At 34.7% G+C, this 24,340-nt stretch overlaps 4 protein-coding genes across 9 annotated transcripts in view; 3 read left to right on the plus strand and 1 right to left on the minus strand.

Moving 5' to 3' along the window:
• The first annotated feature begins 124 nt into the window (after nt 1-124).
• LOC110831231 (WD repeat-containing protein 46) lies at nt 125-12,948 on the plus strand. 3 transcript variants are annotated; one of them, XM_022066998.2, is made up of 13 exons: nt 125-178; nt 2,201-2,631; nt 3,372-3,497; nt 3,829-3,957; nt 5,579-5,729; nt 5,917-6,052; nt 7,148-7,247; nt 8,325-8,481; nt 8,800-8,947; nt 9,462-9,556; nt 10,305-10,400; nt 11,576-11,686; nt 12,339-12,948. In XM_022066998.2, the coding sequence occupies exons 1-13, from the start codon at nt 140-142 to the stop codon at nt 12,483-12,485; spliced, it is 1,866 nt and encodes a 621-aa protein (XP_021922690.1). In that variant the 5' UTR covers nt 125-139; the 3' UTR covers nt 12,486-12,948. The 3 variants fall into 3 exon arrangements, with proteins under 3 accessions (XP_021922690.1, XP_021922691.1, XP_087196518.1); XM_022066999.2 differs by lacking the exon at nt 125-178 and adding an exon at nt 483-928; XM_087340392.1 differs by lacking the exon at nt 125-178 and adding an exon at nt 979-1,119.
• Nucleotides 12,949-15,151: 2,203 nt separating this feature from the next.
• Nucleotides 15,152-17,975, plus strand: Sec22 (vesicle-trafficking protein SEC22). Its single transcript, XM_022067011.2, has 5 exons — nt 15,152-15,374; nt 15,482-15,591; nt 15,939-16,099; nt 16,196-16,342; nt 17,299-17,975. Exons 1-5 carry the CDS (start codon nt 15,300-15,302, stop codon nt 17,445-17,447), a joined length of 642 nt encoding a protein of 213 aa, XP_021922703.1. The 5' UTR covers nt 15,152-15,299; the 3' UTR covers nt 17,448-17,975.
• A 520-nt stretch (nt 17,976-18,495) lies between these two features.
• Nucleotides 18,496-22,990, minus strand: LOC110831247 (box C/D snoRNA protein 1). 3 transcript variants are annotated; one of them, XM_022067019.2, is made up of 6 exons: nt 22,851-22,990; nt 22,405-22,586; nt 21,903-21,994; nt 21,182-21,360; nt 20,427-20,707; nt 18,496-18,821 (listed from the first exon to the last, which is right to left on the minus strand). In XM_022067019.2, exons 1-6 carry the CDS (start codon nt 22,874-22,876, stop codon nt 18,640-18,642), a joined length of 942 nt encoding a protein of 313 aa, XP_021922711.1. In that variant the 5' UTR covers nt 22,877-22,990; the 3' UTR covers nt 18,496-18,639. The 3 variants fall into 3 exon arrangements, with proteins under 3 accessions (XP_021922711.1, XP_021922713.1, XP_021922712.1); XM_022067021.2 differs by lacking the exon at nt 22,851-22,990 and adding an exon at nt 22,819-22,842; XM_022067020.2 differs by lacking the exon at nt 22,851-22,990 and adding an exon at nt 22,768-22,791.
• Nucleotides 22,991-23,443: 453 nt separating this feature from the next.
• poe (E3 ubiquitin-protein ligase-like protein poe) overlaps nt 23,444-24,340 on the plus strand; it is an 87,208-nt gene continuing 86,311 nt past the window's right edge. For both annotated transcript variants that reach the window (XM_087340379.1, XM_087340380.1), the window contains exon 1: nt 23,444-23,595. In XM_087340379.1, coding sequence (XP_087196505.1) covers nt 23,477-23,595 — 119 coding nt within the window. In that variant the 5' untranslated portion in view covers nt 23,444-23,476. The remainder of the gene's footprint in view (nt 23,596-24,340) is intronic.

Raw genomic sequence — 24,340 nt, forward strand, 5'->3', positions numbered from 1 at the left:
CTTGCTACATGCCCTCGAGGAGTATGAAGCTCCGCATTATGCAACTTTCTCCAGCCTCCTAGTATTTGATCCCTCTTGAGTCCAAATATTCTCCTCAGCATCCTGTTCTCAAACACCCTCAGTCTACGTTCCTCCTTTAATGTCAGAGACAAAGTTTCAGACTCATACAAAACTACAGGTAAAATTATAGTTTTGTATATTTTAATTTTTACGTTTTTTGACAGCAGACGAGAAGACAGGGTTCTGAACGGGATGTAACAAGCATTACCCGAATTAAATTTGCTCTTAATTTCCTCATGAATCAAATTTTGATTTGTTACTGTCGTTCCCAAATATCTGAACTTTGCCACATTCTCAGTTTCTATTACCAATCCTTGTGGTATAATTTTGCTCTGCATTCTGATGACAAGACAACATATACGTATTTTTTTCTGTGTTTACTTCAGCTGATTGTTCTATGTTGTTTTATTATCTGTGAACTGTGGTGTTTCTACGAGTGCTGTTGCCAGAAGTTAGCAAACTGTTAGAATAACCTGTGGTACGTGTTGTATGTAGTTGTACCGCGTGGTGTTGGAGAGCTATAACCAAAAAACACAACGTACTGTTACCAGTAGTATTAGAAATCTGCTTATGATACAGGTCTTGTCAACGTGCTGTGCGAGCCATAATATTTTGCTAAGATGGATCACTGTATTGCACGAGACGTAGCTGAAGGAATTTAGAAGTGGCCAAAGACAGAACTTATCTAGTGCTGAGCTATTGTATTGCGAATAGTAGAGAATATTACGCGTAATTTCTGGCTCGAATTGTGGTGTTGACGATTGTGAAGCTGTTTAGTGTCGTAGGAGGTTGCCAGCATTTCGGAAGAACGTATCACCTCCATCTGTTAACCACCTACGGCGTCAAAGCAGAGGGCCACCAGTAGACAGTAAGATTCACAAGCTCCAGTCGTTTTACAAGAATCGCAAAGGATTCTTAAAGCAAGAGGAATAACTACTTATTGTACAAGTCATCCTAATATCCTCATCAGTTCCGTTTTTGTTACCAAATTTGAGATAAATATCTTTACTTACCTAACTGTAGCCTGTTCAACTATAACACTTCATCCTCCACAAATGGGTTATTAATATACATCTGAATATTTCATGATTTACCTTCACAGATTAACTGTTCTGATTTTGTAGATTTCATTGAACATGTACTGAAAACTCTCAATTGAGTCTGTAACATAATGGTTCTTCAGAACATGAACTTAGAGCATTTGCAGGCAATTATTTTTGCTTGAGTGTAAGGTATGGTGTTTAGAAGTGGCCATGGGACCTAGGTCTCATGAGAATGATTTTGTACATAAGAAATTGTTTAATGGTTATCATTTGTTTTTGTATCTCACTCAAGTTTTTCATACTTGTTTGTAAAGATACATGCACTAGAGACTCAAACATTAATTTTCATCAAGTTCTTGAACCCTCTAAATTACAGGGTTTTTTTAGCACTGAGTACATACGGAAAGTAAAATTTGTTTGAGAACCATATTATTAATATGCACTTTTAATACATGAACATTACCACTTAACCAATTTGAAATTTTTGTTTACAGTATTTTGCTCACCTGTGGCTTTGTGTGTAAAGGGAATTTTTTTTCAGTTTTCTTATCATCTGTTGATCTGAGTGTGTGTTCGTTCACCTGTGTGCATGACCATCTCTTGATTATGTTACATAGATTGATATGTGACAATGACTGACTAATTTTTGTGAAACTTGGGATCATGTTGGTATCCGTTTTCTTTAACAGTAGCAACATATGGAATGTGAATAGCATTGACACCATTCAGTGATGCAGACCTTTTAAAGAATATGCATCTTCTGTTAAGAGAAAAAATTAGGAACATGGAAAGGAATAATATGACCATTCAGAGTATTTTTGTGTAACAGCGGTTGAATCATTGTAACATCTAACTTGAATGATGTTTGGCATATTTATGGTAGTATGCTAAAATATTTCAGCTGCTATGAGTGGCTTTAGAATTTACACTTTACAGTCATTAGGAGTACCAAGTAATGGTCATTTTGCAATTATCTTAATTATATGTGCAAGTAATTTACCATTACTGTCTAATGTTTTTGAGAAACAGTGGAGCACATGGCTGCTTTTCCATGATACAAAACCTTTAAAAACTTTACTTAAATGTCTACTTTCCAGATGACAAGGTATTTCTTAAACCAGGATTGTCGAGAGAATAAGAAAAAGCCTCAGGATAACTGTAATGAAAGTGCATCTAAAAAATTAGAAACACATAAAAGAAGCAAAAAGAAGCCTTCTATAAAGAAATCCCAAAGTGAATTAGAAGCCCTGGTAACAGTTGTGAAGTATAAAAGGAAGCCATGGAGAGGTAGAAATCATGAAGATGATAGGCTTGCAGCAGCCAAGGTACAGCCACCATGGACCAGGAAATCAAAACGTGTCCCTGTCCAAGATGAGAAATTGGCTCGTCACAGTCGTGGAGAAGGTTTGTCTGGCGATGGAATAAAAACTAAATTCTATCAAAAGAAGCTAAAGAAACATGAAGCAGATATTCAGTTCTCTATAGAACAGGCAGCAAGAGCAGAACTCCTTTTACCAGAAGAAAGTGGGTAAGTGAAATATTTTGGTGATATGTGAAGATTTTATTAAATTGTATAAGCTTTGTACACACTTTATCTATTCCATTGATCTTAAGAAGAAGCAGCATTAAATGTGTTTATTCCAAGGGCATATACAGGCCAATTAAAAGTACTCCATTTAGTTATAAACATTGTCTGTTGTGGTACCAAGATTGGTTAGGCTGACAGTAAAATGAAAATTGTGTTTCAAATAGGAGCACAGCAGAACTGATCCTCCAATTTTGTATTGCAGTTCGTAACTGCTGCCTATATTGGAGGCTAACAACTATGCCAGTGATAGTAGAAAATATAAAAATCTAATTCCTTAAAATTAAAATTCAAGAAATATATAAAGCTTGAACAAATTCAATCCAGTATGCATTTCCACAACATATATTTCTAAGATTAATTTTAATATTATACCCCTGTGTATGACAGTCTGTGAAAATATCTTCGTTTCTAGCTTTCTGACAAATATGTATATATTTTTCTTTTTCCACTGTTATGTTCTTCTTGATTTAATACTAAGAGAAGAACTTTTATGAAAAGAACTTTGCATTCACTAAGTTTGTACTTGAATGTATTGGATAACTATTCTTTTCATCCCACCATCGTACATTTTGTTGTAAGATTTGAGGTTTTTGCAGTGCAACAACCCAGAAGACAGCAATCTTCATACATTTTGTTGTTGCATTTTAATTACAGCATTTGTAACTTACAATGGGTTTTAGGTTTTTGGTGGCAGATGAAGATGAGCTAACTACACAATTCAGCCAACAGCAAATTGCATCTTCTGTAGATATTGCTAGTGCAACAAAACACTTTGATTTACATCTGGCAGAGTTTGGACCTTACAGGTAATTACAGTGTAACAGATTTATCAAATTTGTAGACAGATTGTTTTCTTAGTGGTCATTAATTTAGCTTCCTCCATTGCCCATTCTAAACTTTGTTACCTAATAATCCTTTCACTTCATTTTATGTTAAATAGTGTCCATAATTGGTACAATATTGTTGAGTGAAGTATGGGAAATTCTTATGAGACTACTTGTCATAACATCCCAGAAGATGGTCATCTTCAGTATATGGGAACCTTATTTGTTTCATGTTGTTATGACAATTTGAAATCATAAATGTGGTATATGCTTATATAGGTTAATTAAATTTTGTTTTTATCCTGTTAATTAGGATGAACTATAGTCGGAATGGCCGCTTTCTCCTTATAGGAGGAAGGAGGGGACATGTTGCTGCTATAGATTGGGTAACAAAGCGTCTCTTATGTGAAGTGAATGTTATGGAGGCAGTTTATGATGTACAGTAAGTAACAATTGACATAACCATTATACTGTATGTGGTAAGTTTTTTTCCTTTCAGTTCTTGTCACAAGGGTTCAGATAGTCTTACTGAGATTTTTCATGATATTTGTTGGTTTGTGCTGGGAGAATACTTTGAAATAGGCTACAGGAAATTGAAAATATTGTAACGTGCTCTCACGGCAACACGTCACAATATTAATATAGGTCTCATTATATCTCATTCCGGAGAACTATTCCTTATTTGAAAAAATAAAAGTACAAGTCAGATTGGAATTTAGACATAACAGGTAAGTCCAGAGGTTTCAGTTCACTGTTTTACTAATCAAGAAACTGTCATTAAATACATATTAGACTGATAAAGCATGCACAGTAAATACTGATGCTAACCATGACAGTGAAGTAGCTAAAGACAGGTGAAGATTAAGAAGAAAGACATGTTTTTAGAGAGATTTTAAATTATATTAAAAATATCCCAGTAAATTTCCTAGTACTGTTCAGGTAGTGAATGCCATTACAATGCAAGTACACCACAGTTGGACATATTATTTTGTTTAAGTTTACTGGAATATGTCCTGTGATCTTCATGGAGATGATGTGAATTTTAAGTCAATGCTTCGCCATTGTAAAATATACATGTTAGTGGCCATTTGACTTACAACTGTATTAAATCTGTAGATGGTTTGATCCAGGATGTATTGATTCATTGGTTTCAGAAATATATAATAAATTACTGTTTTCTGGGTTCAGATTAGGGCACTTTAACATAAATTTACTGAACTGGTTTTTGTGGAAACTAGATATCTGTTTTGAATAACATCTTCCAAGTCTTCATGAACCCATTTTCATTCCATTATGAATACTAATAGCAAGACCTTATATACCATGTATTATAGAATCAGAAATTATTTTTCCTTGCAATTTGGCAACCTCATTGCCCTTGATATTTATTTATTGCTGATTTAAATCTATTGTTTATGATGCATATAAATGTTCTCACTTGGATATCAGCTCTCCTCTGTTTTCTTGAGCCAGAATTCAACTGAATGAGTGAATGATGTACTAAGACCTGGAGAGGCAAAAAGGGATATTACTGACAAACAGTACTGCAAAGCTTTTTACACTACACAGAGTCATAAATGCTTATTTATTCTGCTTTCTATGATTTTCTGTGTTTTAAAAATGTAAAACTTAAAATTAGATGTATGTGTTATTTTGTTTCCTTTTATTTTATTTACAAATGAGGTATTTTTTTATAAAATTTGAGGAGGGGTTAATTTGACAGATACAGGTCAAAATTAAATTTCCAAGTCATATGTTAGTGTAGACTCTTAATATAAAATTTTAACAAAATCTTTACAGTGGTATTATTAATTAAATATGTCCTCACTATTATGCACTTTATGAAAAGATTTTGTAATATATGAAATAAATGAAATGCATAGACTAAATTTATGGTTCTTACTTTAAATCTTGAACTGATACAATTGAACAGACTCATAAAATTGTGCATGACTTTATTTTTATAGAAATTATTTTGTAACTTTTGAATTATTTTCCAAATTTACATCTGTAAGACTTGCTAGCAATCAGTCTTTTAAATAGGAGGACACGATTTGTTCCAGATGGTTACATGTGGAGACAATGTTTGCAGTTGCACAGAAACAGTGGTTGTATATATATGACAATCAGGGCATTGAACTTCACTGCATCAAGAGATTAAGTAAAGTTCTTCGTATGGAGTTCTTGCCTTACCATTTTCTTCTTGCTACTGCGGTAATGTAAAGTTCATTAAACAAACTTTCTAATAGATGTTGGAAATGTATAGTAGATGTTTCTTACAATGACATATCTAGAATTTGGAAAAGTGTTATAAAAGATTCTTAATATAGGTTTTTCATAAATATCTTCAGATAGCTTTTTCTCTTTTTACTGCAATAAGTGTGATATATTGTGTCGATAGAGTGAAGAAGGGTTCCTCAGCTGGCTGGATATCTCCATAGGTCAGATGGTGTCTCAGTTCAATACCAGAATGGGACGATTGAATTTGATGACTCACAATCCATACAATGCTGTTGTGTGCCTTGGACATTCAAAAGGTAAGATATTTGGTTATATTTGCATGTGATGTTTTTTCAGGAAATGAGGTGAAGAAAATGAATTTCAGTTTTCACATGGTTTCAAAAAGAGGTGATGAGAAAATTTTTAATAATTGTGATGTCAGGAAAATGTGCTGGAAAAAGTTTTGTAAACCATGCATTTAGAAAAAGAGATGATGAAAAAAGTTTTTAGGGACTACATGTTTGTGAGAAGAGGTGATAAAGTTTTAGTGATGTGATTAGCAAAGAGGTGATGAAAAGAGATATAGAACTTTATATGATACCTATTTTATATGCTTGTATCTTCAGTAATCCAGGCAGAATTGAAAATTCAAGACTCCAGTAATCACATGTGGCACCACCTCCTGTGCTCAGTCTTCATTATTCCGTGTAACCAAACGGCCAATGTCAATTACATAAAATGACCAGTTGCACTTGCAATACCAAAACATACGAAGTAAAAGTAGAACTCATCACATGGAGTTCTAGTCATAACTGACAGGAATATTTATCTTAAGAAAATTGGGTGTGGATTGAATTAATTTATCTCTGGCTAGGATTCAATGGCAGGCTGTTGTGAATATAGCAGAGAATCTTCATAGTGTCTCAAGAAGAACTCTGCTTCTTAGAGTTAGTTAATTTACCAGTTGTTTTAACAATACATAATCTAAATCAATAATCATTCATTACTGTCAAACATAAATGATAATACAGACCTAAGAAAGTGAGAATGTTCTGCTATAACACAGTACTAGATACGTTTCTTCCTGTTTCCATTCAGACAACATTACTGTGAGTATGCTATTTAGTTTTAATTGGTGAAAATCCTTGTATTGTTGGAAACAGAAATGTTGACAGATCATATGTAGCATTTTAAATGTTCCACTAATATCTGCCCACATTGTACATTGTATGTGGCAGTTTGGTTTTAAGATTTGATGTACAGTTCAACCAGTTTTATTTTTAGTGAAGTTTTTATTTTAACAGAAAAAACTGAAGGTTGTATTATGACTTATGAGTTGCTTTTCAGTCCCAGGCATAAACCCTTGAATCTGGTTTGGTTAGATTTTTTATAGATTCTTATTTGTTGTATAGGTATAGTGACAATGTGGAGTCCAAATGTTAAGGAACCATTGTCCAAAATGTTGTGTCATCAGCATCCTTTGCAGAGCCTTACAGTTGATTCTCAAGGACGGTAAGTAAATTTACGTAACTCCTTTAAAAATGTGGTAAGATCCAATTATTTGGGAAGGACAGTAATAAATTGAAATTATGCACATGAAAATACCAAGTGCATGTTATAAATGGCGGGCTTCAAGATTGTGGTGTCATGTAGGTTTTTGGCTGTATACCAGTGGAGCCTGTGTGTTTCTCGAGGATGTTGATTTTCAGTCAGAAGACTTAACATCTCAACAATCCAAAAGACCACTATCTATACACACATTGTCATGGAACTCTTAAATCCTACAAGAGCAGATTAAATTCTGAAAATGGTTGGTACTGTTTAGTTCAGAATCTACTTGTCTTATATAGAAATGCAAGATGAATATATAATTTTGCATGTTGTATGGATGTGGAGAATATAAATTGAAGATGTTTGAGACTATAATACTTGGAATATTATTGTACTTAAGAGAGAAGACATAACAGGAGGTTACAGAAAATTGTGAAATGTGAGCTTTATCATTTGTATTCTTCAGAGTTTGTTGTTAGAGTAACCAAATCAAAGGAGAATGAGGAGGGTTGGGCATGTAACACACATGGGAGAGATGGGAAATGAATACACAGTTTTAATTGGAAAACTTGGAGAGGGAAGAGACTATTTAGGAGATGTAGATATACATGGAAATATAACATTAACAATTGATCTTAAAGAAATAGGTAATAAGTGTAAGGGTGTTAACTGGATTTATTTGACTTCAGTGGCTGACCATAATAGTGAACTTTCATGTTCTGTAAAAGGTGGGGGAATTTGTTGACCAGCTGAGTGACTTAGTTCCAAGAGAGATTCTGATCTTAAGATTACAAATTTTAATGTGCCAAAAGTAATTTTAAAACAGTTTGGTACTGATATTCTAATTTTGTTTACATCCCTGAATGTAGCATGAAAATGTGAAAAATAGTATTATTTCTTTAATATTTATTGTATTTTAAGCAAAATATTGCATTTCCAAGACTTTATAGCTAAATGCCTTCTCTCCTAGAGTGAGTAGGATGCCAATTCCCCATGGAATATACGATAACACGCTCACTTATTCATTGTTTTCTTTAGGTATATGGCAACAGCTGCAGTGGACAGAACATTGAAAGTATGGGATGTCCGAAAACTGGAGGGACCCTTACAACAGTATAAGCTTCATGCTGTTGCATCCAATCTTGCATTCAGTCAGCGAGGTTTATTAGCTGTTGGAATGGGCAATGTTGTAGAGGTACAAACAGTATGTTTTATATATTCTGTACAATCATTGCACTTCATTATATCTAACAGTTATGATTTGATTTTGGATATTAACCAAATGGAATTAGATTTAAGTTCAGATATATTCATTGTCTGATGTCTGAACCAAATTATGGAAGTGTCCAATTTTCAATTCCTTTATCCTCTCAAGGAACCTTAAACAGGAATTTCACTTTAGCAAGTGGCATGACTGATGTAAGGGGTTAAAGAAAACTTACATGTGAGTTAACAGACTAACCTGGCACTTATGAGCAGAATTGCAACTTATTTCATATAACGTTATCTTTAGGTTTACAGGGACTGCTGCCAGAAATCAGCTGACCGCCCGTACTTGAGGCACAGATTGTTTAAGAGAATTGGAAATATGGAATACTGCCCTTATGAAGATGTTTTAGGAGTTGCAACCGATAATGGCTTCACTAGTTTGATTATTCCTGGTAAGATTTTGTGTCAAAATGTCAAAAGTTATAATGATAAATTGACTAACAGATTTCAAGGAAATCCCCCCCTTTTTTTTGGTTTGAAAAATGAATATACTTTGGATTCTTTGTGGCATAATTTCAGCGGTCATGCACAGAAATGTTGAAGCTGTAGGAAATGTAACACTTTTTGTACTTCAACTGTGCATCAAATTTTGTTTAAAACTTTCAACACTTTGGCCTGAAGTACTCTTGCCAGGTAATACAAATGACATACATTTTATATTGCAGTGAAGTCTGACTACTACATACTTGTAGGGAGTTTGACTTTTTCTACTCAAAATGGAAAGTACCCTATAAAAAGCTGGGAACTTTAAATAAATGAAAGTAATTTTCAAATAGCACATGACTAATTTTAATATGCCACTTTTATTTAGAATGACTGTGAATGTCTGTGAAAAGGAGTTACAAAAATTTTTGGTTAACTTGATTGCCCTTTTGACATTTGTTATTTTCATATTTTGAATTCTAGGAAGTGGAGAGCCAAACTTTGATGCTTTGGAATGTAATCCCTTCCAGAGCAAGTCCCAAAGAAGAGAAGCTGAGGTGAAGTCACTGTTAGAGAAGGTAGGTTTGTTGTGAACTGAGACATAGAAGCAAGCGCAAGCTATTAGAAAGTGATGAAATAGATTTCTAAAGAAATTCTGTTAGAGATATTTATTTTTATGTATGCATTCCGCTCTGTCTTCTTAATTTCCATTTTATCCCATTTTTCTGATCTTCATTCTCGAGGCTTATGCTGCCATTGCTAGTTCTGCATCAGTTGGCTGTGTTTTCCGATTTTTTAAATTATTTATTCTTTCTCTAAGAGTGTGACTGAACATTTTATTTGCCCATATTGTTTCAGTCATTACAGTTGTGAATATAATATTAGTCTTAAAGTGTGAGATTAAGCAGATGAGCCAGTAAAATGACTGGCTGGAAGGCCAGGGATTTTTGTTTGTCAGAATGGATGCACTGTCTCTGAGATTGTCATGGCCTCCTTCATGTGGTGTATAATGGCTGCACTTTGTGTATAGAGGTTTACCTCCCCCTGCCATATGCTTGCATTGCATAGTGTGTGGGCACAGGAACAAATTTATCTTCCCTTTGCTTGGATTTTGTTGATTGTATCAGTCTGTCCTCATCTGTGTTCTTAATATGCCATGGTTTGTTACCAGGATTATATTATATTGCTTTGAAAAGTGATTTTCTTTTTGCTATGTACTGTAGCCATGTAGTATAATTTAATCTAGCCTTTAACTTTGAAAAATAAAGTATATCAGAATGTTTAATGTGTAAGATATATATGCGTGATGTTAATTTTCTGTTCCAGATTCAACCTGAATTCATAACATTGGATCCAACAGTAATAACAGACGTTCACATTCCGACACTTAAAGATAAAGTGGAAGCAAAGAAAAAACTGCTCGTAAGTTGTAAATTTAATTTCTTCAACAATAAACAAAGGAATCTTTTAATCATTACCTTTATTTAAGCATATGACAGTTATAGAATGAATGACCTGCCCCACAAAATAATCAACTGTGAATATCTGTACTTGTTGCTTGCAGTCTGTTTAGAAGTTTTCATCAGTTATATATTAAAACATGTAAAATCAATTAATTTCAGTGCAGTACTGAGTATATATTTTGACAAGGATAAGTACCAATCATACATTACCAATAAAATTCATTTGCATTTTGAATTGATAACAGGTACATATTAAAATACTGTTGCCATTCAGGCAGCAAATACATTTTATTATGTGAGCAGAATGATATTTTTTTGTGGAAAGACATCTTCATCTAGTATTATTTTTTACATTTATCACAAAAACTAATCCTGGTTTATTAAAATCATATACAGTAGGTTCCGTTTAATTGGGCCATTGGTTAATCGGGGCAGCTGTTTATTTGGGGCAAATCTTAAAGAACAAATCTTTTTAACTCTTTACGTGGAACTTTGCATAATTGGGGCAGCCTCTTAATTGGGCCAGAGTGGTCCCGATGTGTCCCAATTAATTGGAATCCACTGTACAGTGTCTTTTTGAACTTGTTTTTTGATGACTGTGTTCCATGGTGTAGGATGTAAGCACATTTCAGGATTTGAACCTGTTAATTATAATTTACATATGCGTACCATTCTTTATTTTCCCATTATGTTATAATCAATTGTATTAAATATAAAACTGTGTTCCATTGAGATTTTGCCTTTGTATTTTAAAACTCACTACCAAAATTTTGGTTCAGAACAATGGTTCATTGCTCTAAAACTGACACATGTTGGGTTAATGCATAGAATATTTTATGGTAAATATTGTGCTTCCTCAATTTTAAGACACATTTCACATTTCAAAATTTCTGATATCTGAGTGTGTCTTTCATTTGATGATGTCTAAGAATCCATACAGCATTGTCTTTCCTGAAAACCTGTTACTAAATCAAGGTTTCATCTTACAATTGATAGTGTCTTAAAATCAAAGAGATGTGATATAATATAATGCACCCATGAGCATTTCAAATGAGCAGTAATAATGAAGTTATTGCATGTTGTCTAACTTTATTCAAGAGTTTAGTTTCTAATTATGATATGGTTTTGTTACAGTTCCTGAAACCACCAAAAATTGATTTCCAGCCTCGTAATAAGAGTGGTAAAAAGAAAGGCACTGTCAAAGTGGCACAGACGAAGAGAATTGTCCGGGAGGGACAAAGGAGGGTATGTACTCTGTTGTTTGCTTTGTTTAGAGAGATTATTTTTATAGTCAAAAGTGTTTTCCTGTCATTCATCTCTGCAGGAAATACATAAGACTCTGTGTATATATGTCCTACAGGCCTCCTGATAAATAAATTTTGTTTTTGCTATAAGGTTTTTTGTTATGTCTAAAATTCTCGCTTCATGTGTTTTTGATAAATTTTGTTGTTTGTATCATAGAACATGGAAATTAGTTTTGGTTATAATAATAATACAAACATTTTATTTTAAATTACATTTTTAAAAAGTTTAATTGTGTAATATTATAGTAATAGTAAGAATTTTCAATGGAAACCTTTAATAGCTTAGATGTTGATTGCACCCCAAAAAAAGGAAACATGTTGAGTTAATGCATAGTATATTTTAATTACTTGAATATGCTTGCAAATATAAAAAGTTGTTCATGGTGGCTAATAGGTAACATCCATCCAGGAATTTATTTCTTGATTTCACACACACAAAATGCATGAGTCCCATGATGAAGTGGCAACTTACATCCATCTAATACACCACATCCAGGCCTCCAGAGCATAATTTTTAGGCATGGTATAATTTAAACTTTCACTTGTATGTTCATTGTAAGATGTTAATACCTCTAATCATTGTAATGTTTCAGGAATTTGTCAAGACCTTGAAAGAAACTGGCATTGATAAAATTTCATCCTCGCAAGAAGTGGAGAGTTGTATTGCATCAGTAAAACACAAAACATTTAATGCTCTAGACAGGTTCAAACCAAAAGAGAAAAAGCAAGAGAAAGGTTAATTATGTTAAGCATTTCTAGGGACTGTGGTTTGGACCAAACTGTATGTTTCACTATGCATGTAACTAGCTTGTGGGTAGAAGCAAAACAAAATGTTACCTAAGACGAGCCACATAGTATTTCCACTGAGAAATAATGTTTATAGTTTTGTCAGCGTATGCTACCTTGCCTGCTGCCCATCCTATCCCTCTGATTACCTTGCTCTTTATTTCTAATGGATGTGGGATGCATGGCATCATCCATCAACTGTATTTAAGTCAGGAGGCTGTGTTACATATTATCAAGCTCATAAAAATAAACTTGTATAGAATCAATCGCAGTCGTGGATGTATTGGCATGAACACAATTTCACTTGTTTGTCTTATATAGTGAATACAATAATTGTGTTAAATGACTAGTTACAAAATCTCAGCAGTTGTTACAGTATTGTAAAATAAACTGTCACTAGATGACAAACAAAATGGATTTATTATTTTGTGTGTGTGTTTATTTTATAAATAAGCAATTTCAGTTAAAACTATCAACATTAGTTAACTTTTTTTTTTGTCATATTACAGAAAGCAAATGGAACATTCATCAGTGCTTGACTTACATACGAGGTGCGATCGGAAAGTTTCCAGACTGTGCCTATATTTAAAAAAAAATACCCGTACACTTATCTCAGGTATTAAATTCATCCATCACCCTCGAAGTAGTTCCCCTGGGAGTGAACACAACGATCCCAGCGCTGCTGCCAAGCCTGGAAGCATCCCTGGAAATCTTTCTTTGTCAGCCTGTCAAGCACCATCTGCGATTCTGCCTGAATCTCTTCTGTCGTCTCAAATCTCCTTCCCTTTAGCTGAATTTTCATCTTTGGGAAGAGGAAGAAGTCACACGGAGCTAAATCCGGCGAATAAGGAGGGTGCGGGATGACGGCCATGGTGTTTGAGGCCAAAAACTGCCGAACTTTGAGCGCGGTGTGCGCTGGCGTGTTGTCATGATGCAGCAGCCAGTTGTGGTTGCGCCACTTTGCCGGCCGCTTCCGTCTCACATCTTCACGCAACCGCCTCAGGACCCCACAGTAAAATTCAGCATTGACAGTCTGACCTGCAGGAAGAAACTCCCTATGGACGATCCCCTCCTGGTCGAAAAAACAGATCAGCATTGACTTCACATTGCTCTTGACCTGTCTTGCCTTCTTCGGTTGTGGTGACGATGGGCTCTTCCATTGTGAAGATTGCTGCTTCGTTTCCGGATCGTACCCGTAAACCCAGCTTTCATCACCTGTGATAACCTTAGAAAGGAAGTTGGGGTCGGTTCTTGCAAGATCTTTGAGCTCCTGACAAATGAGAAGTCGATTCTGCTTCTGGTCCTCAGACAGGAGCCTTGGCACAAACTTGGCTGCGATGCGTCGCATGTGGAGTTCTTCCTTTAGAATCAGCTGACAAGTCCCATAGCCTATCCCAACAATGTCGCACAAGTCGTTGATGGTACGACGTCGATCTTCGTGAATGGCCTGCCGAATCTTCGTAACATTTTCGGGCGTTGTGCTCGAAGATGGTCGTCCAGAACGCTCGTCATCATCGACAGAGGTTCGGCCATTTTTAAAACGTGAATGCCACACAAAAGTTTGTGCACGACCCATTGCGGACTCCCCAAATGCTTGCTTTAGCATTTCACAGGTTTCCGTAGCCGTTTTGGCGAGTCTTTGGCAAAATTTGATGCACACTCTTTGTTCATGAAAATCCGCCATTCCGAAATCGCAGGAGAGTCGGTGTAATGCACTACCTAAACGCCCGTAACTAAGAAACAAATGCTAATTCGATGATGCCGGCTGGCACACTGATTCACTATGAATGTAGGCCGCACCCCCTAGCGGCAGAAGCTCGTACTACATCCGGTTCGCCCTCTATTGACACAGTCTTGAAACTTTCCGATCGCACCTCGTATGTTTATCATATTATCTTGCTTAAAATGTAGTTTCTCAGTTTAATTAATGGGTAAGTTATTGTTATGTTATTATTTGGGAACGCAGGTGTAAGTCGAAGTCTGAGATGCCTATTGCATATTGACCTGTGTTTGTGCAAAAAATGTACGTATCAGTCTGTATTATTTATTTTGAAAAACACCCGGGCGAATAACAGGCTAGTGTATCATATTAGCGTAGGTTATGTATGGTTATGAACAAGGCTGTTTAAGCATTATTCTCTGTTCTCTGGTTTTTGACGTAAATACGTCTATATGGAAGGGTCATTCCGCAAAAAAGTGTTACGAAAAAGTGACAGAAAAATGTGTAAGATCCCTATCAAAAATCGACAACAATGTGTAAATATGGACCGACAACAATGGTCAGCTTACGTGCATTGTTATGTTAGCTAGGAATCATATGTTTACTCGGCATTGTTGTGTTACATTACTGACGTCAACAATCCGCTTTTGTAACAAGATGGATGACATTGAAGATAACTTTACATTACATTACATTACTTTACATTACATTAAATTACATTACAGAGGCGTAAATATAATTTAAATACAGAGACGTATTTACGTCAAATTCTCCGGAACCGTGGTTCCACTGTAACTTTTTTTACTCCGTGGTTGTGCAACTTAACACAACATACACAAAATACCACTTTAACCCATGGCACTGCGGTGCATGATGATATGTCATGACGTGTACGTCGATTAGATTTTAGTTTCATCATTGGCCACATAGGAAAAGCGCTACATATGTTTGTTGGTTGGACAGTTTGTGTTGCCCTCAAATGATATTTTGTGTTATAATATATTAGAAAGGCAATATTTGCTGAAGTCTCTTCAGAACACGTAGTAAAATGGTTTTATTGACTATGATTGCAAGGATAGCAGACGGCTTGCCCTTAGCAGCGACTATGCAGGATGATGAACAGGTTAGATTTGTAGCAGTCGTTACATCGATATTTTGCTCATATGACATTGCTTTTTTGTTGTCGTGTAATGTATATCATTTGTAGGGAGATGATTAAATTTGTTGCAGTCGGGGAAAAACATACTGGAGTACCAAAATCAAGCTAAACTGCTATTCCGTAAGCTTAATACCTCAAGCCCGCCCCGTTGCAGTATAGAAACAGGACCATTTTTGTTTCAGTAAGTAGTTTCAATTTCATTTTTGGTCATTAACAATTTTTTTCGCTTTTGTTGTATTGGAATGTGGCAGAATAACAGTAAGAATTGAAGCTTTCATGGCTGCTGAATGTAATGTCTTCTTGGCCAATTAGCCATGTGAGAATGCCATTATAATCCAGTGTACCAGAGACTGTGCTTCCATTATTAGAGGTAGAGATTGTCTCTTTTAACTGACAATTTTTTTAAAGTAAGTGTTTATATAAATCTGATGTATTTTACTGATCTCTGAAAGCAATCTTTTTATTTCCGTACTATTTTTTTGTATCATCTGAGATCTTTTGGTTTTTCTGTATTTCAAATTTTTGCAGCTACCTTATCGAAAATGATGTGTGCTACCTTGTATTAGCAGAAAAGAACTACTCAAAAAGACTTGCATTTTCATACCTTGAAGACATAGCTCAAGAATTCCACTCACAATATGGGAAGAAAGTGAATACAGTAACAAGGCCCTACAGTTTTATTGAATTTGGTAAGAATGAAAAGTTAAATTGAACATATTTGCAAAGAACTTATGAAGTGGTAATGTTACTTTATTTTGTAACTTACAGTATGCACAATTTTTCAGATACTTACATTCAGAAGGCCAAGAAATTATTCACAGATTCACGAGCTCGTCGCAACCTTTCATCTCTTAATACAGAGTTACAAGATGTGCAGAGGATAATGGTTCATAATATTGATGATGTTTTGCAGAGAGGAGTTTTATTATCAGGTAACAGTAAGTCATTGCTAATGTCTCAGAGTAGTATGGATTCACTTTTACATGGACAACTTAGTTTCTAAATAAATTAATCAAAATATGATACACATGCCAATTCATATTTCTTAAATACATGTCAAAATGACAAAATAAGGATTGAGTAGAAGTTATGCAGAGGCAGTGGGCTTGTCACTCACTACTCACAAATGCACACTTTAGCCTTTAAATGACAGGGATTTAAATGGCAAAGTGGTAGCTGCCCTACAGAGTTTTTTTGCAGGTTTATTAAACTTTTGTGCACACTCTACGGAAAACTTTAATATTATCTAAAGTAAACATGATAAATTGACAAAATAAAAGTCATATTTATTTGAATGGAACAGAGAATTCATAGAGTTTTTTAAAAATGCAGTTAATATCTTCATTGCCTAAATAGGCCTTAGTAACTTTACTTTCTTCTTTGGAAGCTCATTCGACATGGTAGAAGCCATGGTTGTGAACTAATGACTGCACAGAAATATTTGTTTCCCCTACTTCAGTGGATACACATTCTTTTCACAGATCATGCCGAGGAATGTGAGTAGCTTTGAATAGGGGGTCTGAAAACGAAGCCGAAACTCACTTGACAATAACAATGTTTATTGCTGTTTATGGTTATATTTCCTGGGTCGACAGCTCAGGTTGAACTTGTCAGAACCCTAGAGAAAGTGATTCAATATTTGCAGCCCCTAAAAGAGGCCAAAAGACGTAGCCAAGTGTACTTACAATGTTGCAAGTTTTTTGTTCCGCATCGGGAACGTTCATAGGGCTGAGTACACAACTTACGTCCCAGACTGGGAACGCTAGTAAGATAAAGGTTAAAGACTAAGAAACCTCCGAAAGGAGGCGGCCAAGAACCACACTGGGTTGTAGAGCCACAGGAAGAAGGTGACTTGGTTTTTCTTAAGTACTGTGTTGCTTTGTTTCAGAACTGGACACTAAAGCCCAGAATTTGTCAATTTTGTCCCAGAAATACAAGAAAGATGCTACATTCCTTAACACCAAGTCAATGTACATGAAAGCAGCAGTTGGTTGCATTATTCTTCTGGTGGTGTTTCTGTACTTCTGGGTTTTGTGAGTTGTGGCATAAAGACTGCTTGGAAGGTGGCTGTGAAGACAGTGCAACACTGAGCATTTTATATGTTATTCTTATATTGTAATTTGGTGAGTCCTCTTTCTGTTATCAGCCTGAGCCAGTTTGCTCTTTTAGAGCAGCACCTGATTTTCTTCAACAAGACATACATTTCATTATTTGGTAAGTGTAAGGCACAGCGGTTCAGATGAACAATTTGTAGTTGCTGAAGAAATAGCCTTTACACAAAAGTGTTAAGATTCTAACAGTTTTGTGTGGAGTTTTCCCTGACATTGGAATGTTATCTGGCAGTTTGAATGGAACAAGTTACATAAATTTCTTTTGTTAAATATATCCATACATATTCTGGTTTGTATTTATACTCCCCCATTTGCTCTGATTTTATATTGGATTTGTGAACTTGAAGGCTTGTAAATACTTAGCTAGAAATAATATATATATAATATATAAATAAATAAAATTATGGATAAGGAAAGGCAAGATAAATGGTTCAATAAACTCAAATTTACAATTTGTAATATTTCCTTACTTGGTGCACACGTTTTTTTAGTGCTTCAGTCTTGAGCTGTAACACCTTTGAAACAACTTCCTAGGTTATCATGTACTGTGTAGCTAGGTGGATGGTACATTATTGCTTTTCTGTGTATCACAGAACATGCGGTGTAACAAGTGACTGAACACTGAACAAAGATTAGATTAAATTATGGATTTACATGCTGTGATTTAGTTTGAAGTACTCTACTTCCAGCCTCTAAAAAGTGAAAGATTAGAATATGTAAAGCTAAAGCTACAAGTTTTACCATTTGTTTTATATTGGCATGAAACTTGTCTGAAAGGAATCAGGTATTATATAATGAGTAACTTTACAGTTTGTATTCTTCATATGATATTAAAAATATTTAAGAAATATTATGGGTAGGTGGGACATGTACCATGCATGGGGAAAATGGGAGATTTTAGTGAGAAAACCATGGAAGATACCATTTGGGAGACAGTTCATTATAATTACTTTGAAGCTAAATAATTAGAAACATTTGATCATAATTCTTTATTGAGAATACAATTTATATCAGTCATAGGGGAAAGGTCACAAACATGCTTTCACACCACTGAAACAAAAATTTTACAGTCAATTTCTTATACACATTTGTTCAGAACATCTACACAATTCTTCATCTCAAGACTTAAGTCCTATTAGTACATCATACTGTGGAATATCAAGCTTCGGATACTTTTTCTTACTGCCAACAGAAGTATTATATTCATCTTCACTTTCAGAATAATCAGAGGTGTTAAACAGCAAGTTATTTTTGTTGTTCATGTTGATGGTGGCTTCATTTCTGTCCTTATCCTCCTCATCTGAAATAAAAAAGTGATGCAGGAAATAAAACAAATCATCTTAAAATACTCTTTTCCCAGGTATCCTGGGATGTGGTTTATCTGTATGGAGAGAACCTTATAATTAAGGGAAAGAATAGGATGATAAACAGTGATAATGCATATAAACTTCCATGCCTTTGATGGAATTTGGACCAGAGTCTGCAAGATTCACTCAATCTGCTCACCTTGAACTGTTAAACTATTGGAATTGAATCAGTCATTTGCTTAACCACATCAGTCCATGTCTTTACTGCTCATGAGCAGCCTCTCCCATCTTCTGATTTCTGTAAGAATGACATCGAGTCACGGGCTCATGTTAATTTACTACTATGATTTGTTTCAGGTTTTCACTATAAAGAAACCACTGAAACCATAAAGTGACTTAAATGAGTCACCCCAGTAGTGAAAAAGTCACATAAGGAAATCAGTCATGCAGTGCTCCAATAATTTGTGGGTACTTGTAAAAATAGCATGAGTTTAAAGTAACTTTAGCTTATAACTCTAGATGCAAAATATGACAGTGACATATAACTAAAAAAAGGAGAACCTTGTCAATTATCCTTTGGGAATAATTTGTTAGTTTCCTTGGAAGTGAGTTTTGTGGACTAATGTTTTGAAAATGACTGATTCAGCTGATTGTTGCTATATGCATTATTTTGAAAAATGGTACACTTGCTGATTAGGTTTATTGATTATGTGACAAAATTGTATTATCTTCACTTTAAGATTCATGCAACAATTAGTCTGATGTGATCACCAGAAAGATCACATATACAAGCTGATTAACATTGGCATTGGCTTCTGCATACTGACTGAGAATCATAATCCTAGTTATCTTAAGTAATGATAGAGAGAGATAATGATACAAAACTATAGATAACATGATGTTAATTCTAGCCACATTGTGGTAGGCTAGACTGTGTTAACGAATCTGTGTACAGTAATTCTTATGGTACTCAGCCCATGTTCTTATGAGTGGGTCAGACTGGTTCACCACTTTGCAGATAATGTTGGTGTTAAAGAAAGAATTCCCTCTTTTGGGGGTGGTGGAGGTGGTTGTAATGTCATTGGCCACTTTCCTACCACATTAGATCACTGATTCAGTGGAAAAGAGTGACTAATTTCATTACATAATTAGTAGCAGCCTGAGTGCAGTAAACAAATTATTTCTGCACAGCTGTGCATATCTCTCTTGGAATTATTTCCCCATTAATAATGTATCTCATAATATAACAACCTCAGTTTCTTAGTAGTAGACAAACAATAAAACTTTGCAGAATTCAAAAGTTAATGCAGCTCTACATATTTTTTGTATTTTTTATAACTATATAATAGTAGATTATATGATGGATGGTGAAAACAGTTTCTTGATCCAGAATGGCTCTGGTGTCTAACCAGTCTTTTATCCAGCAGGTACTAGAAGTTTATTCCATGGGATAAAATAGCCAGAGTATGAATTGGTCACTCACCTCCATTTTGTGCTGAAATGAAAAATGTGTGACCCTACACACGTACATAGTGTGGGCTTAGCAATAGGAAAACTTATCTTTACATATATCTTAACTGATTAGTACTAAAGTTCACCTGATTCCAGAATAGCAAATGCATCCTTGTGGTCCTTCAGAACAACATATATTGTAGGGAACTCTATTACTGTTTTTTCCTTAAGATTGGCCTTTAAACTAAGTGAGGAGTCCAGCTGATAAAACCATGTTCCAGGTTTCTGTTCAGCTTTGAGCAGTAACAAGAGACCTCTGAGACCAGCAGATTGGTAGTACTGTAACTTATCTTGATACAGTGGGTCACATTCCTTTGGGTCCAGGTAAATGTTTACAAGTTTTGACAATGGCTCACTTTCAAGTAATCTGAAACAATTTATTGTTTGTTAGAGTATTTTAAATAGTTACTGGTACTCAAGCTCACAAATGATACAGTGAACTGCACTGTGAATTTTTCACTAATTAAGCATACACACTGTCCACTATTTATGATCCTCAACCCTAAAAGCCTGTATGGTTAAGTTATGACTGAAGATTTCTTATCAGGGCAAAAGTAAGGAAAAATATGGACAATGATAAATACAGGTTTGTAACATGTGTGAATGATTTAAATCCAGTCACATTCCATTAATTCTGCCTTTATTTCAGCCGTCTCTTTTTGATCTTACTCTCTATTTTTTTAGATATTCAATACATCATTCCCTTTTTTCTATACTTGTCTTGGGTTTTTTGAAAGAAAAAAACTTAACTCAAAACATTTCTTTCTGTTACATAGTAAATGTACTCTGGAGTTGAAACTGGTTCAAATTCAAATACACTCAAAATTTTTTAGTGTCCTACCTTCTTCCAACACATTTTATATTGTCAGCATGGGGGAAGATCCATTCTACCCTCCAGTAAATTAGTTGTTCTTTCCAATTAAAGTATGTTGAATTTGCCTTGCTACGTGTGAAATTGTGTGGCAGGAACTGTAAATTTGTTCTTCTTCTGTGAGCTGCTGCGCGCAGCTTATATAGATTCTGAAAATTGTGATTCACATGAGTATTCTTTATTCTGGTTGAAAACACTGCAAGACTGCATTATTCTTATTCTTATTTTTACAGTCGAACACAACCGTAAAATAATTCCAAATCCATGTTTATGATATCCAACTGTGTAGTATATGTTATTCTCTACAATTACAATGTCTCGTCCTTTTGTCCAGGAAAGATCTATCAAAACACACAATTCTCCTGTAGTTGAGTGGACCTAACTTCTTGGCTTAAAAGACATATGGAGTCATCTTGGAAAATGGCTTTTCAGAAATTCAAGGTGTAAATGTAAGATAATATTAAACTAGAACTTAGACTGAAAATGCAAGACAGACTGAAGTGGCTCAGGATTATGCTGAATAAAAATTTTGATGTGAACTATATTGCATGATTCATAATATGCTGAGCCAAACACTTGCAAAGACTGAGATAGCATTCTACACTTGTTTTAAACTGTGAAATGGATAATATTAAAATCATGAATGACAAGACAACATGGTGGCATAACCCATACAAGTATATTTACTTACGATAGGCAAATCCTTTGATGCAGTGTAATGCTTTGATGGATCTCTAGCATATGTTTCAACATGGCGTGTTGTTTCCTCCAAAAGTCTGTAATCTAGAAAACAAAGTCCATCTCATATAGCAAGCAAGATTACTGTGCCAGAAATGCTAAATTATTCTTTCCTACAACTTGTCTGTATTTCAACATGTAAAAATAAAATCTTTGTTAGAAACAAATCAGGTATGTAAACACAGCTGAAATAACTTGGTGAAAAAATCCTTTCATGTGCTTTTGTGGTTTACTGTGATTAACTTTCAAGTTCCATAAATTATTCTTTTAACAGTTAAAACACCTATCTACCAACTGCTGAGGGAATACTTATGCCATTTAATTTTCCTTAGCAGTATAAGGGAGTGCGGACATTTACATTATTCTAGATGACACTAGGTGGGGCAAGATGCCTATTCTTGTTATAACAAAACGGAGTATGTAGTAACAACATTCAGCAATACTAAGCCACATACCACTTAAGAGGTCTAAATTTGTAAACTCCGAAATACGTTTGTATGCAATCTTGTTCCTTTGTCCATTACAGCCCAGTTCTTTCTTGTGGATGTTTACACATGTTATACAGCATGTCTTAACCTCACATCTTGGACATGTGTATTTTGCCTCTTGATCGTTGCACACTTCACATTTTCCCAACCTAGAATACAAAGCACACATGCATAAAACACTCCTTCAGATAGATATATACTATTTGAGTGGGCCGATTGTCATAATTATGGTGTTTTCACCATACAATCGGGAGAAAGAGACATAACCACAACATTAATTAAGAAACAAACTTTAGTTCACATTCAGAAAGCAATAAAATAAAAATTTACATATACTGAAATTGTCATTTATAAAGCAATGAAACGAGAAAAGTACTACACATTTGTTCTCAATAGTTTTAATTTGCTTTCACCTCTTCCATGCACCTACAGACGACATCTTTGTTTATAACTCAGGGCAGTTTCAATCAGAGATGGTCGAACAACATCTTCTAAGCATATGAAAGTTTGAAAGACTCTCGGGTTACAAGCCGCGTGAGGTGGCTGAATGGTTAATAAACCATGTTTTCTGACAACAAAATACGCACATTGAATAATTCTACATTATTTTTATTTTACAAAAAACAAATTTGGCCAAAGGGGGCCAAGGGTAGGTTAGGTTAGGTTAGTATGTTTGAACTTCACTTCATAGCATGCAAATAATGCTTTATTAAGATTGTATTACTAGATATTATTGTGAATGTGAGAATTTTTCTATGTGCGTATTTTTTTGTGCGAGCATTCGTCCGTGCGAGCATTTAAACGTGTGAGAATTTTTCCGTGTGTGCATTTTTCATGCGAGCATTTATGGCTGTGGGTTTTTTTCTGTGCTTTAATTTTCATGTGAGTTTTTGTCATGAAACCATTTATAGTTAGGTTTCCATGGGTTATAGTGAATGTTCGAAACCGATAAATCTTTGCTATCTGTGGCTCTTCATTTGTTAAATACATCTATATGTTTTCATTCTGTGATTTGAAACTTCATCGACTACAAAGAAAAATGGCTGCAAATAGTGGTGGTGTAGAATGGGCTTCAATAGTGAAACCAATTTTGGCAGCATCATATGGTTCTTTTAACAAAAGTGATGTGCTGGAGCTTGTGAAGGCTATTAATAGAAGGTAACTTGAATAAAATTTGTGTGTTAAGAGCATTTTCAGTAAATGGTCGAATGTACTTTGTTCCGGAATGTAGAGACGAAATAGAAATTTTGGTCGTCCAAGTAGATATTGATATATATCAAACATGTGACAAGTTCGAAGTTTAATATTGTTTTTAATGAACAAAAAGTTATTTGTGGGTCCCATTACTATTGGTTTAAAAAGTAGGCCCACGTTCCTTGCCAAAAGCTGATCAGCAAAAGGCCACTAACAGTTGTAACAAGTGCTTATAATAAATTTTAGAATCCTTCTGATGTAGGGTGCAACTAACTCAGCAGTAAAAATAATGTAATTTTCCAGGTTCAGTTTATTATCAATTTGGAGGCCAAGGAACTTCATAGTTTTTTCTTTCTGTGTGGATTGATTCTTCTTCTTCTTGTAACCTCAAGTATTTTATAAAACAAACAAAAAATTGACATTAATTTAAAGTACATGTCCTATCACCTTTTTGTGTGAAGGTTTTATGATTTACCATTTTAGTCTGGAAAGTTCAGGTTTTTTTGAAACAATAATGTACACAGCTTTGTTGTTTACTGATAAGTGCAAGCAGATTTCCAGTATTTTGCCAGATACTTCACAGAGTATAAAAGATATTGTAAAGTAAATGGTGTTGATGAGTTATTCTATTTTCTGTCATGCACAACTTTTCTGTGCAGTGAGAATGTCAGGAAATTTGAGCTCCATGTAAAGTAATAGTTATATATGT

Source organism: Zootermopsis nevadensis, unplaced genomic scaffold, assembly GCF_977971745.1.
Source record: "Zootermopsis nevadensis isolate Lab colony 2312 unplaced genomic scaffold, Znev_1.0 Znev_ptg000061l, whole genome shotgun sequence".
Classification (NCBI taxonomy): domain Eukaryota; kingdom Metazoa; phylum Arthropoda; class Insecta; order Blattodea; family Termopsidae; genus Zootermopsis; species Zootermopsis nevadensis.